General features: G+C 46.9%; 3 protein-coding genes across 3 annotated transcripts; all 3 read left to right on the top strand.

Annotated features, from left to right (window-relative positions):
* The first annotated feature begins 1403 nt into the window (after positions 1-1403).
* LOC112882956 (protein PELPK1-like) lies at positions 1404-2403 on the top strand. The gene has a single exon (XM_025948157.1). It carries the CDS (start codon positions 1470-1472, stop codon positions 2181-2183), a length of 714 nt encoding a protein of 237 aa, XP_025803942.1. The 5' UTR covers positions 1404-1469; the 3' UTR covers positions 2184-2403.
* A 1194-nt stretch (positions 2404-3597) lies between these two features.
* Positions 3598-7027, top strand: LOC112882952 (putative pentatricopeptide repeat-containing protein At1g26500). The gene is made up of 5 exons (XM_025948153.1): positions 3598-5247; positions 5437-5661; positions 5737-5831; positions 5915-6275; positions 6660-7027. The coding sequence occupies exon 1, from the start codon at positions 3663-3665 to the stop codon at positions 5202-5204; it is 1542 nt and encodes a 513-aa protein (XP_025803938.1). The 5' UTR covers positions 3598-3662; the 3' UTR covers positions 5205-5247; positions 5437-5661; positions 5737-5831; positions 5915-6275; positions 6660-7027.
* Positions 7028-7978: 951 nt separating this feature from the next.
* Positions 7979-12071, top strand: LOC112882950 (disease resistance protein RPM1-like). Its single transcript, XM_025948151.1, has 3 exons — positions 7979-8199; positions 8731-9160; positions 9249-12071. The coding sequence occupies exons 2-3, from the start codon at positions 8739-8741 to the stop codon at positions 11740-11742; spliced, it is 2916 nt and encodes a 971-aa protein (XP_025803936.1). The 5' UTR covers positions 7979-8199; positions 8731-8738; the 3' UTR covers positions 11743-12071.
* The last annotated feature ends 128 nt before the right edge of the window (positions 12072-12199 follow it).

Here is a 12199-nt window from a genome sequence, read left to right as displayed (position 1 = left end):
AATCCTTACCTCTAGCCATTACATATGAATGACAAAGGGTGTTTGTGAAAATAAACAAGGAAAACACTTGTGCCAAAGCTGCTCCTATTGCTGGCAAAAGGACCGCCAAAAGATACTACGCTAGTTAACAAGTATGTCAAGTAGTGTTGTTTTTTTTTTCTTCAGGACGTAGTGCACATATCTTGAAAATAACAGGGTCATCACATGTATCTCTATCGATGGATACGTTGCCCTCCACTGAAAAATAAATTAGTCAAAATAAAAGCAAGTATGTTGAGTCAGAAAATAGAACTAGTTTATTTTTTAATATATTTCAAGAAAGTAAAATTAGTGTGGTTTTATACAAGAAATTGTTATCTTGAAACACCTTTTCAATAAATCTACCAAACTTACTTTCAGTTTTCAGTCTTTGGGCCTTAACATAAAGATTGATGGTGAAATAAGTATAGATAGTTTGACCGCAGACAACTATATGTGAATGGTTTATTCATTTAAAACTGTTCAGAGATTATATATGACTCTACAATTCAATACATGCCTGACCATTTGCCCATGACATGTAACAAAACTAATATCATTTATTTATATATCATGCATGAAGCAAATGTAGGAAAAGAAGCGGAGAAATTTGGCAACCTACTCTTGAAATCTAACCATGTACAAATCGATTAATGAGGAAAAATACCAGCAACTGAATCCAACATCTTTAATTGGACATTATTTTTAAGGAAGTAATTTAACGAGATTATTAATTTCATTTTTATGTGACAACAACACTAACTCTTTTGAAACATATAATAGTGCCCAAATTTATAGTTGGAGTATACCATCCATCTTCTAAGGATAGCTATAAAGGTGTACAAGTTACTGTCAAATTTACAACTCAAAGAAATGATTGACAAAGGAAAGCTAAAAGCAAACAAAAAAAAAAGAAACACAACACTTTGGTTCTCTTTAGTTTGTGGCGGTAGGGTCATTTTCAACTGGATCACTTTAGATTAGAGAGCAAGCAAATCCACTCATCCTCTCCTCAGAATAGATGATGATGTGTTCATGTTAGTCAGTTTTTAAGTCGATTCTTGACATGCAGGTCCATACTTTTGCCCAACCGCCCCTGGTGGCCAAACAAATAAGATTGATAAGACACCTTGCACAAGTACGTGTCGCCACAATGCCACTGCATCGACCAACCAGATCGCTCAGGTCTCAGTATTCCCAACAAACTAAACCATACGCAAGTGTAAGTCAGGAAAGAGAGATCGCAAAGGACGACAAAGTTAAACAACCACACTGATGCAGATGAGCTACCAATTACCAAACGACGAGAGCTCGAGGACTTCAAGCGCCTTCACTGAACGCTACAAATAGCAGGCTTCTCTCTCCCTTCCCAGCCATCACACGACGATCTAGCTCTCCCATTGAGACGAGAACCCACATACTAGATCACAAGCGAAAACCATTATCCCATCATGGCTCCGAGGTCCAGGAGCAGCACCATGTCGTCGCTTCTCCTCATGGCGCTGCTGCTCTCCTGCAGCGGCATGAGTGGCGCGGCGCGGTTGCTGGAGGAGGCGCCGCCCAAGGAGGAGCACCCACATCCTACCGTGCCGGAGTTGCCAAAGCCCGAGCTGCCGCCACACCCGACCGTTCCGGAGATGCCGAAGCCTGAGGCGCCGCATCCTGTGCCGGAGCTGCCCAAGCCTGAACTGCCTCCTCACCCTACCGAGCCTGAGCTCCCAAAGCCTGAGGTGCCGCACCCCATGCCGGAGCTGCCCAAGCCTGAACTGCCTCCTCACCCTACTGAGCCAGAGGTGCCGCACCCTGTGCCGGAGATGCCCAAGCCTGAGCTGCCTCCTCACCCTACTGAGCCTGAGGTGCCGCACCCCGTGCCGGAGATGCCCAAGCCTGAGCTGCCTCCTCACCCTACCGATGAGCCTGAGGTGCCACACCCCGTGCCGGAGATGCCCAAGCCTGAACTGCCTCCTCACCCCACCGAGCCAGAGCTGCCAAAGCCTGAGGAGCCGCACCCAGTCGCGCCGGAGCTGCCAAAGCCTGAACTCCCTCCTCAACCCGTCGTGCCGGAGCACCCGACCGTGCCAGAGCTCCCCAAGGCCGAGGTGCCAAAGCACGAGCTGCCACCGAAGCCAGAGGGCCACTACCCGGAGCCGGAGGCAAAACCATGAGCGGATTAAGGACGTGCAGTCCCGGACATTTATATATTCTATATCATTCTATGCGTGCATGGTGTGTCTATGCACAGTTGTATGTATGAGTTGCGATGATGTGTACTTGCGTTCGAGCTTCCTTGTGATGAGCTAGGATATATAATGTGTTTCAGCCGTATGTATATCTTTGTTTGGATCCATATATATGTAAATGAATAAAGAGTTCTAGTTACTATCACATTCTTGAGAGTTATTCATATTTGCACAATACTACATTGATACTAACTAAGTTCCAGCAAATTTGGAATTGAAAAGGTTGTTTTGTAGGAATATAATCTTTTGAAACATTGTTTACAGGAAAAAGCATATGAAGTACGTGAGCCCATTTATCATTTCAAGTCAGATCTTATTTTTGCTAATTATTTGATACTATTTGGCTGTCCATTTTGAGGCTGTCCCCTTCTTAAAAAATGTTTAAAGCCGATCCCGAGTAAACTCTATAGTGCTTACTCCACTGATAATCCATCAGTGCACAATTATATGAAAAAGATGACAGATCAATCAAATTATCATGAAGAAAACTATTTCAAAGAAAAATCATGTAACCAAGCGCGCGCTATATCTACTACTAGGTTTTTACTAAACCAAATATTATGATTGTTGTATCTGTTTACTACTCCCTCTGTTCCTGAATATTGCTACTTCTAGCATTCAAATTTTATCTCTACTGTGAAGTAATTTCTACCAGCCGGTGAAACAGCATGTGCTTCTCCGAGTGGTGGGCACTCCTACATCAACATCAGTAGCAGTTACTGTGCATTTCAAGTCATTTTTTCTGAAACCAAGCATCATAGTAAGCATGACGCAGTGTCAGAACCTATGCACCTGCACGCGCTTTTTAATCTGCACCAGAAATCGGCAAATGGGTGCACGTACCACGCGGTCGCCGGCTAAGCTGATCTGATCACTCTTCCTCAACTAACTCGAAGACTAATTGAAACAAGCAGCGCGTCATCGGATAAGGAAACAGTAAACCGTAAGCCCAAGGTAACCTGCAGCTTTTCTCAAAAAAAAAAGGTAACCTGCAGCTGGGTCCACCGTTCGGTGGCCTACCCAATCACAATTGCGACTCGGAAAGAAACACGTGCATGCGATCGATGATGGTGGCCGCAGTGCATGGCATCGGCGGCGACGCGCCACCGCGGTCCGCGGCCACCTGGCAGGAAACTCGAGCAGCAAAAATGCTGCGGCTCTCTCCTCCCCGTGGGCTAAATCATACGAAAATGAGGCCCATATACGCACGGGCCACACAGCCCAATTCCCACAAGCCGCCGCCGTGCGGGGTGCCTGCCGATTTTGCACGATCCCAAGGCCCAACCCACCAAAAGAATCCGCTCGCACGCGGTGCCCAGCCGCGCCGCGCACTTCGATGTCTCTGTCCTCGCCGCCTTCCGATCACCACCGGCGACCGAACCACCAGTCCGCCTCCGCCCACCCATGCCTCCCCGCCTCTTCCTTTTCCGCCGCCTCCTCTCCACTTCCACGTCGTCTCCCGCCCCGGCGCCCGCGCCCAGGCCGACCGATCCCGCTCTGCTTCTCCGCCTCTGCACGATCCTCTACCAGCACCAGCACGATCCCGACGACAAGCTGCACCGCCGCCTCTCCGCGCTGTCGCTTCCCACCGCGCCCTCCGACCTCCGCGAGCTCTTCCTCCAGGCCTCCGCGCGGTTCCCGCTATCCTGGCGCCCCGTGCACCGCCTCCTCGCGCACCTCTCCGCCCGCCACTGCGGAGCCAGCGACGGCGGCGGCGGGTTCCCACACTCCCCCGCCACCGCCGCGCGCCTCCTCGACGTCCTCGCCAAGTCCGGGAACACCGACCTCCTCCAATCCACGCTCTTCTCCCTGCCCCGCACCCTCCTCTCCGCAGCGGCACTTCGCGCCGCCGTCCGCGGCCTCGCCCCGAGCCGCGAGGTCCGGAAGGTCGCCGCGCTCGTGACGCTCTTCCCCGAATGCCACAGCGCTCGGATCCTCACGTTTGTCACCGACGTCGCGTGCTCGGAGCCCTGCAGGCTGCCAGACGTGGCGGAGAAGGTGATCAAGCGCGCCGAGCACCAGCACGGCGTCTCGCGCACCGCGAGGTGCGACGAACTGCTGGTCGTGGCGTACTGCCGCGCGGGGTCGCTCGCGGAAGCCTGCAGGGTGTGGAACGGCATGGAGAGGCGCGGCCACGAGCCGGGCGCCGCGGCGTACCAGGAGATCGTGGTGACCATGTTCAAAAACAACCGCGCCGCGGACGCCATGCGGGTGTTCGACGGAATGCGGAGGAGCGGAGTGCAGGACGACGGAGGCGCGTGCTGCCGCGCGGTGGTGTCTTGGCTGTGCAAGGATGGGAAGGTGTGGGGCGCGTACATGGTGTTTGCTGAAATGGTGAAGATAGGTGTGGAGGTGGACGGGGAGGTGCTGGGTGATTTGGTGTATGGGCTGATTGCGAGGAGAAGGGTTAGGGAAGGATACAAGGTGTTTCGTGGTGTTAGGGAGAAGGACATTGCGCTGTATCATGGGTTGATGAAGGGGCTGCTGAGGATAAAGCGGGCAGAGGAGGCGACCGAGTTGTTCAGGGAGATGATCAGCAGGGGATGTGAACCGAACATGCACACTTACATCATGTTGCTTCAGGGACATTTGGGGAAGAGAGGCCGGAAGGGCAGGGACCCATTGGTGAACTTCGAGAGCATATTTGTTGGTGGCTTGGTGAAAGCTGGGAGGACACTGGAAGCGACTAAGTTTGTCGAGAGGACAATGTGGGGTGGGGTGAATGTGCCAAGGTTCGACTATAACAAGTTCCTATACTATTTCTCGAATGAGGAGGGGGCACTAATGTTTGAAGAGGTTGGAAAGAGACTGAGGGAGGTTGGACTAATTGATCTTGCAGACATTTTGTCAACGTACGGTGAGCGCATGACCACCAGGGATAGGAGGAGGAGAGCAATGCATGGACTTCTAGAATCAGTTCAGTCAGCTCAGGATGTTAGTTGCTAATCGTCATCTCAGGAGTTAGGAGCTTGTGATGTTCCGCAGAAAAGTACGTATTCTAGATGTTCTGCTCATGTAGTCTGAACTCTGGAGGAAAATGCAAATATTCATGCTTGTGTTCATCTTTCTGTGATTCTAGGGATTGAATGGATTACCATTGGGTTTGTGTCAGTAGGTCCTTTAGATTGACCACACATAATATGTTAATTTAGAGCTTTCCACTGCTTGAAACCCGCAGGCATCCGGCGTCCGCGTCGGCCCGCCCTTCCTTGCCGAAACCCGACCAGGCGCCGCACATCCCACTGCTTGAGCTAGCAGTGAGGTGGACCTTCTTCCTGACGGTGAGAAGCGGATTGAGCCCACAGCAGCTCGCGCGAGCAACGAGAGAGATAGCCGCACCCGTACCTGCCTCAATGCCTCCGATGGCAGCTGGCCCCACCGCCCTGCGAGGCGACGCGGAGGGGTACGCGGAGCTCCCTCCTCAGCACCGCTTTATTAACTTTAAGAACCACATTTGATAATATTATGTACTTGACAGTTGACTCTGGAGTCTGGACATGCATTCAGGCTCCATATCTCACTCATCCAGCTGTCATTTTATGAGGTCACAACAATATAAGCGGTTCTAAATTGGTCTGTTCTTTTATATCCACCTTTCATTTTTGGGCACAACCTTGTATATTTTTGTTTATCTTTGGCTCGATCTTTTGATGCAGAAGAAGTGGAGCATACGGTTGTTAGTGCTGCAGAAGGTGTAATCCACACTCTCTTGGGGAAGCTTGGGGGCTCGGGGCAGTCCTTGTCCAGGAAGCCTAGCTTCTAGGCGGTGTCCAGGTTGAACTGCAGTACTTGAAGGATGAGCAGAAAGCATGGTGGTCTTCCTTCAGGATCTTGCTGAGAGAAATGAACATGGCAAGCAAGTTAAGATTTGGATGAGGCAAGTATGTGAGCTTGTATATGATGTTGAGGATTGCATTGATGAATTCAAACACCATCGTGGAGACAGCAGGGGCGGTAGAGGCAGCGGACCTGCGTTTATTCACAGGATCACTCGCACGTGCGGCATCCGTTAACCAGGTGCGGCATCTAGGATTGGATTGTAAATAGTTTTGTTAGTTGGTAGCTATTTATAGCAATATATGCTATTCTTTAGAAATGAAAGATCAACTATGTACCCGCTTAAGAGTAAGCGGAAGTTCAACACTTCAACCTTCTTCAATGGACTGTGCATTTTATGTGTAAAATGCATATACAAGGATTATCCATTAAAATGCTTCTTTTTCCCCTTGTTACTTTGCGTAGCTATACTCTGCTAGGAATTGTGGTTATAACTAGTTAATTCTACTCATGTAGGTATAATGGCAATCATTTCATCTTTGAAGCTGCTGGTAACAGCATGTCTTATGACACCCCCAACTAATCTAATAAGTCTTGATGTTGGCATCACTGCATTCTTTCCAGATTGAAAACAGCTTGTACGTGTTGAATTACGCCAAGAGAATCTACTGTGGTGGTTGATGGACGAGCATTTACAAAAACTACAGGTGATATACATATCTGGTTTCAGTGGTTTGGGCAAAAGGACTCTTGCTATGACAACTTAGCAAAGTCTACCTGCAACAAGTGGAAGTTTTCAGTGCCAAGCTTTTGTAACTGTGTACTCGAGGCGTTCCAGCGCTTGGTGTTTCTTTGCACTGTTCTTTTGGCTTTCTAGCCTCTCTTCTAATTAATATAACAGGCAGCTCTCCAGGCGGTTTGTTAAAAGAAAAAAGCTTTTGTAACTGTGTTCCTACATGAATCAGAGCTGTGGCGCACTCTTGTTGTTTCCATGGGTACGACCAAGCTTATGAAATCGAACCTCTCACTCATTATGAATCCAGTGACCTTTTTTTCGAAAGAATATTTGGCAGCACAGTTAATTGTGAGGGTACTCCCTTAGCCATTGTCAGTATAGCAGATCGCTTGGCTAGCAAGCCAGTGCACAGTAAAGATCAGTGGCAGAGGATTTTTGGTTTTCTTGGTGCAGAGCTTGAAACCAGTCCGTCACTTGAGAGATTGAAGAAAATAGCCACGATGATCTGCCCTACCACTTGAAAACATGTTTGTTATATATACATTTGAGCGTTTGCCCTGAGAATCACAAGATCAGTAGTCAAGGAGTGTGACTGATGCGCGGACCAAGTGTTTTTGAGGTGGCAGAAAGCTACTTTGACAAATTCATCAATCCAAGCATATCCAGCCAGTTGAAACTAGCTTCTCTGGGGAAGGCTAAAACATTTCGAGTTCATGATGTGATGTATAGATGTCAGATTTACTAGTAGCATGGTTTCAGGAGTTCCAGTAGATGAACTATTCCAGCTATGCTTATTCCAAAATTTGCAAGGGTGAGTTGACTCATTGGAATTTTAATGAAGTAGTTTCAATCAACATGAATCAATCTAACATCTTGGGCATGTTTTTTCCTCATGCTCTCCTTGTCATTCAGCATCTCCTTTTTATGCGCATCCCCAATTTTTTTTTCTGAAAAGGGCACACCCCTTTGGTGAGATCCATGTCTGATACTCGGGATGTCAGAAGCGATTTTTTTTCATACCACAACAGAGGCACAACCGGCATCATGTTTAGTAGGATACAATCGTACAAAGTGATAAAGGTAAATGCATTCTCCAACCATTGTAATTCAGTCCGTAGATTAGGTACCGACACAAACAATCAAGATCATGACTCAGCTTTGCTACAGAAGTCCAGTTGCCACTTTTGACTTTTGAGGACGACGATAATCAAGCCTGGTCCAGCACCAGCTGCGTAGCACAAAGGGTAGGCTGCTCGCTTCGTCCGAGCGAGCGCAGGAGCTAAGAGCGATCCCCTGAATCGGATGCGCCGCTGCTGCGGTGCCTCTGACGCCGCGCGGACTCTGGCCACCACCCTCCGGTCTCCTGTGTTCCCTTCTCGTCGCACCCAATCGGGGAGCTGCTCCGGCCGGCGTCTGCCCCATAGTCAGGTACGTCGTCTTCGCTGGGTCGTTGTGCTGCTTCTGGTCTACTGCTGCAGCTGTACCTGTGCTGCTAGATTAGTGCTAGCCTGCTTGCTTGCATGTGTACTTAGTGCTTCAGTGCTATTTTCTTGTTCCTTCGGCGTTTTCTTATTGGAACAATAATTAGTTTGAAGCCAATGAAATATTGAAGTTAGATGCTTACAATTTTGGAAATTATGCCTCAAATAGTCGCACTCTCACTAAAAGATGGTATGGAAATGTCAACTATATGTATTCGCTTGCATAAATATATGGACAGCCGCTGCTATAGTGTAAAAATGTTTTATTCTAGCCTATCATAAATTAGCTTCTACTTCATTCCTAGACTCGCTGCTGCCCCACCCAACTTTCATTTGAGGCCATAAGAGAGGGAGCAAGGGTCCTTACCTGTTGTTTACTTTCATCCATCTCTTGTTTGCGGTCACAATAACAGAAGCTTGTCTTCTAACCTGGTTCCTTTTCTTTCCATGTGCTGTTGGTCGATCTTATGCTAAACAGGTTACACGATGGAGCATGCTGTTGTTAGTGCCGCTGAAGGTTCCATCCATACTCCACTGGGAAAGCTGGGCACAATCCTCATTCAACAAGCGCAACTTGTAGGCGGTGTCCGAGGTCAGCTGCAATATTTGAAGGATGAGCTGGAGAGCATGATGGCCTTCCTTCAGGACCTTTCTGAGAAAGATGAACACCGCAGGCAGGTTAAGATATGGATGAAGCAAGTGCGAGAGGTTGCTTACGATGTCGAGGATTGTATTGATGGATTTAAACACCACATTGGCAACAGCAGCAACAACTACGGCAGAGGTTCTGCGGCATTTTTCCATAGGATCACCCAGTTATTGCGGACCATCAGAGTGCGGCATCAGATTGCCAGACAAATTCGAGAACTAAAAACACGTGCTACTAATATCAGTGACCGAAACTCAAGGTACCTATAGCCAACAAAATTAGCAGTACTTGCAGGGAAATTTTTTTCTGAAACATGTTATTATATTAGTAACTCTGAACTCATGTAGGTATGGTGGCAGTCATATCATGTCTGGTGCTTCTGGGAATTGTATAGCCACTTATTGCACCCCGGCTAATCTTTTTAATCTGGATGCACGCATTTCTGCTCTCTTTCCTGAGAGAAATCAGCTTGTGGGCATTGAACCACGTCAGGATAATATTTTTAGATGGTTGATGGAAGAGCATACGCAACAGCTACGTGTGATATCTTTGTTTGGTTTTGGTGGTTTGGGCAAGACCACTCTTGCCATGACAGCATACCAGAGTCTGTCTGCAACAAGTGCATGCTTTAAGTATCAAGCTTTTGCTACTGTGTCACAGAAGTTTGATGTCAAAGTGCTGATGAGTGACATTCTTCGGCAAATTATTCAACCATGTTATCACCCAGGTCGTGTGAGAACTGGTGAAGCGCCCATAGAAGATCCACTCAAAGGCATGGAAAACTGGGACGTGGGACAACTCGCAAACATGCTCAGGCAACAGCTGGAAAACAAGAAGTATCTTATTGTTCTTGATGATATTTGGAGCATATCTGCATGGGAAGGTATTCGATTTTCTCTGCCTGACTCAAACAATGGTAGCAGAATACTGGTTACTACACGAATCAAAGCTGTAGCGTACAGTTGTTGTTGTCATGAGTATGACCGAGTTTATGAGATTGAACCTCTCACAGATCATGAATCAAGAGATTTATTTTTCAAACGGATCTTTGGTGGCGCAGCTAATTGTCCTGAGAATTTAAAGGAAATTTCAGCAAAGATTTTGAGAAAATGTGGGGGTACACCTTTAGCAATAGTTAGTATAGCAGGTCTGTTGGGTAGCAAACCAGGGCACAGCATAGAACAGTGGGAGAAGGTTTATGGCTCTCTTGGTTCAGAGCTAGAAACCAGTCCTTCACTTGAAAAATTGAAGGAAATACTTGAGCTTAGCTATAATGATCTTCCTTACCAATTGAAAACTTGTTTCTTATATTTAAGCATTTACCCCGAGGACCACAACATCAGAAGGAAAAGTTTACTTAGACGATGGATAGCAGAACATTTTGTGACTGAAAAGCGTGGACTAAGTGTGTTTGAGGTAGCAGAAAGTTATTTTGATGAACTCGTCAACCGAAGCATTATTCAGCCTGTGGACGTGAGCATTACTGGGAAGGTCAAAACATTCCGAGTTCATGATGTGATGTTGGAGATCATTGTGTACAAGTCAATTGAAAAGAACTTTGTCACTCTGGTAGGCGACCAACATACTTCAGTTCCACAAGAGAAGATTCGCCGGCTATCTGTTCATAGTGGAGGTGTGGTGAGAGAGATCTCCACAAGGGAAATGTTATCCCACGTCCGGTCCTTGAGTATATTTGCCAATGGAGAAATATTGCAGTTTGGATGGATGAAGGTTGTGAAAATATTGGATCTAGAAGGTTGTGAGTTTGTGAGAAACAAAGATCTCAAAAACGTGTGCAGACTGTTTCAGTTGGAGTATCTTAGTCTCAGAAAAACGCGTATTATGGAACTTCCAACAAAGATTGGAAACCTGCAGAAGTTGGAGACTCTGGATATAAGGCAGACCAGCATAAAGCATTTACCTCATGGCATTACCAATCTAGCACGTTTAGAAAACTTACTTGGTGGCCGAAGGTCTTATAACCATGATGGCTTGTGGCCTATTTCTAAGTTTTGGGGGGCAACTGTCCCTAACAAGCTTGGAAATCTGGTTAGCCTTACAACACTTGCTGAGATTGAAATCACAGATGTTACATCTCGTTACATCAGTGAGCTTGGGAAATTGTCGCAATTGAGGAAGCTTGGAGTAATGATGTTTGTTGATGATGACAATAGCTGGGCATCCTTGATCTGTGCACTTGAGAAGCTAAGCAGCAGCCTTTGCTCACTTCTACTTTGGCAACGTGATGGTGCCATCAACTTTAATTCTCTTGATTCATTGTCCAGGACACCAGTTTTCATGAAAAGCATGAACTTCCGAGGTCGATTAGGAAAACTACCGAAGTGGTTCCCTTTACTGTCCAGCCTCGCCGAGCTGACCCTACGTGCAACTGAACTAAGCGTCGAGGTAGACCTTCAGGTACTTGCACAGTTGCCATGTCTGCTCTACCTTAGGTTGCATCACAGTGCCTTCACATCAACAGAATTCAGAGTTTCAGCATCAGAATTCCCATGCCTTAAACTGCTCGTCATTCAGACCGCAGTGTTTGAAACTTTGAAGGTGAGGTTTGAAGAAGGGGCCCTGCCTAAGCTCGACAGGCTAGAGTTGTCTCTGTTTGAAGACGCGTCCATCCAAGAGCTTTCTGGCATCAAGTTTCTTCATAGTCTTAAGGAGGTAACAGTCTGTACTTGTCCAGGCAATTCCACAGAGGACGCCATGCGCAATCTTATGATTGAGGCCGAGGAGAACCTCAACAAACCTACTGTCACTATCAAGGCAAAACAATGGATAACAGAGGAGTCAAGGTACCGTAATGTGCAACTGACGAGCCAGTCTGCATAGATAAAATTTGTGAAGTTCTGTTTTATGCTAGGATCCGGCTTCTTGTTAAATGTTGAGTATATGGAGTCTACATAACCGTCCAAATATGCCATGTTTGGAATGCAGGAATTCTACTCTTTGAAAAAAAAAGATAGAAAATTATGAGATTCTTATATGTTTTACGGATCTGATCCCAACAAGTGCACATTGCAACAGAAAGGCAGGCATGGCCAAAAATGACAAGTAATTCTCTGATTTGTTGAATTAAGGACAAATAGTATGGTACCCGATGAATATCACGGATACTGCACGTGTGTACTTCACCAACATTTTTGCGACTTGGTCTTTCAAGAAAAAATAATCTTTTGAGGCTTGAATGCATGCACCTTGTGGTGAGCCATGAACTCCCGTTTATTCAACAACAGATGGTTGAGCATGGATAGAGCAGGACTCTAAGAAGAGTCAAGAGATGCCCAGT

This window comes from Panicum hallii, chromosome 2, assembly GCF_002211085.1.
Source record: "Panicum hallii strain FIL2 chromosome 2, PHallii_v3.1, whole genome shotgun sequence".
Lineage (NCBI taxonomy): Eukaryota > Viridiplantae > Streptophyta > Magnoliopsida > Poales > Poaceae > Panicum > Panicum hallii.
Note: the sequence above shows the minus strand (reverse complement) of the source record. Positions and strands in the feature narration are given on the sequence as shown.

Coding starts and splice junctions, on each gene's coding strand:
- LOC112882956 (XM_025948157.1), top strand. CDS start 1,470: ATGGCTCCGAGGTCCAGGAGCAGCACCATGTCGTCGCTTCTCCTCATG.
- LOC112882952 (XM_025948153.1), top strand. CDS start 3,663: ATGCCTCCCCGCCTCTTCCTTTTCCGCCGCCTCCTCTCCACTTCCACG.
- LOC112882950 (XM_025948151.1), top strand. CDS start 8,739: ATGGAGCATGCTGTTGTTAGTGCCGCTGAAGGTTCCATCCATACTCCA. Junction 9,161..9,248: donor ATCAGTGACCGAAACTCAAG/GTACCTATAGCC, acceptor GAACTCATGTAG/GTATGGTGGCAGTCATATCA.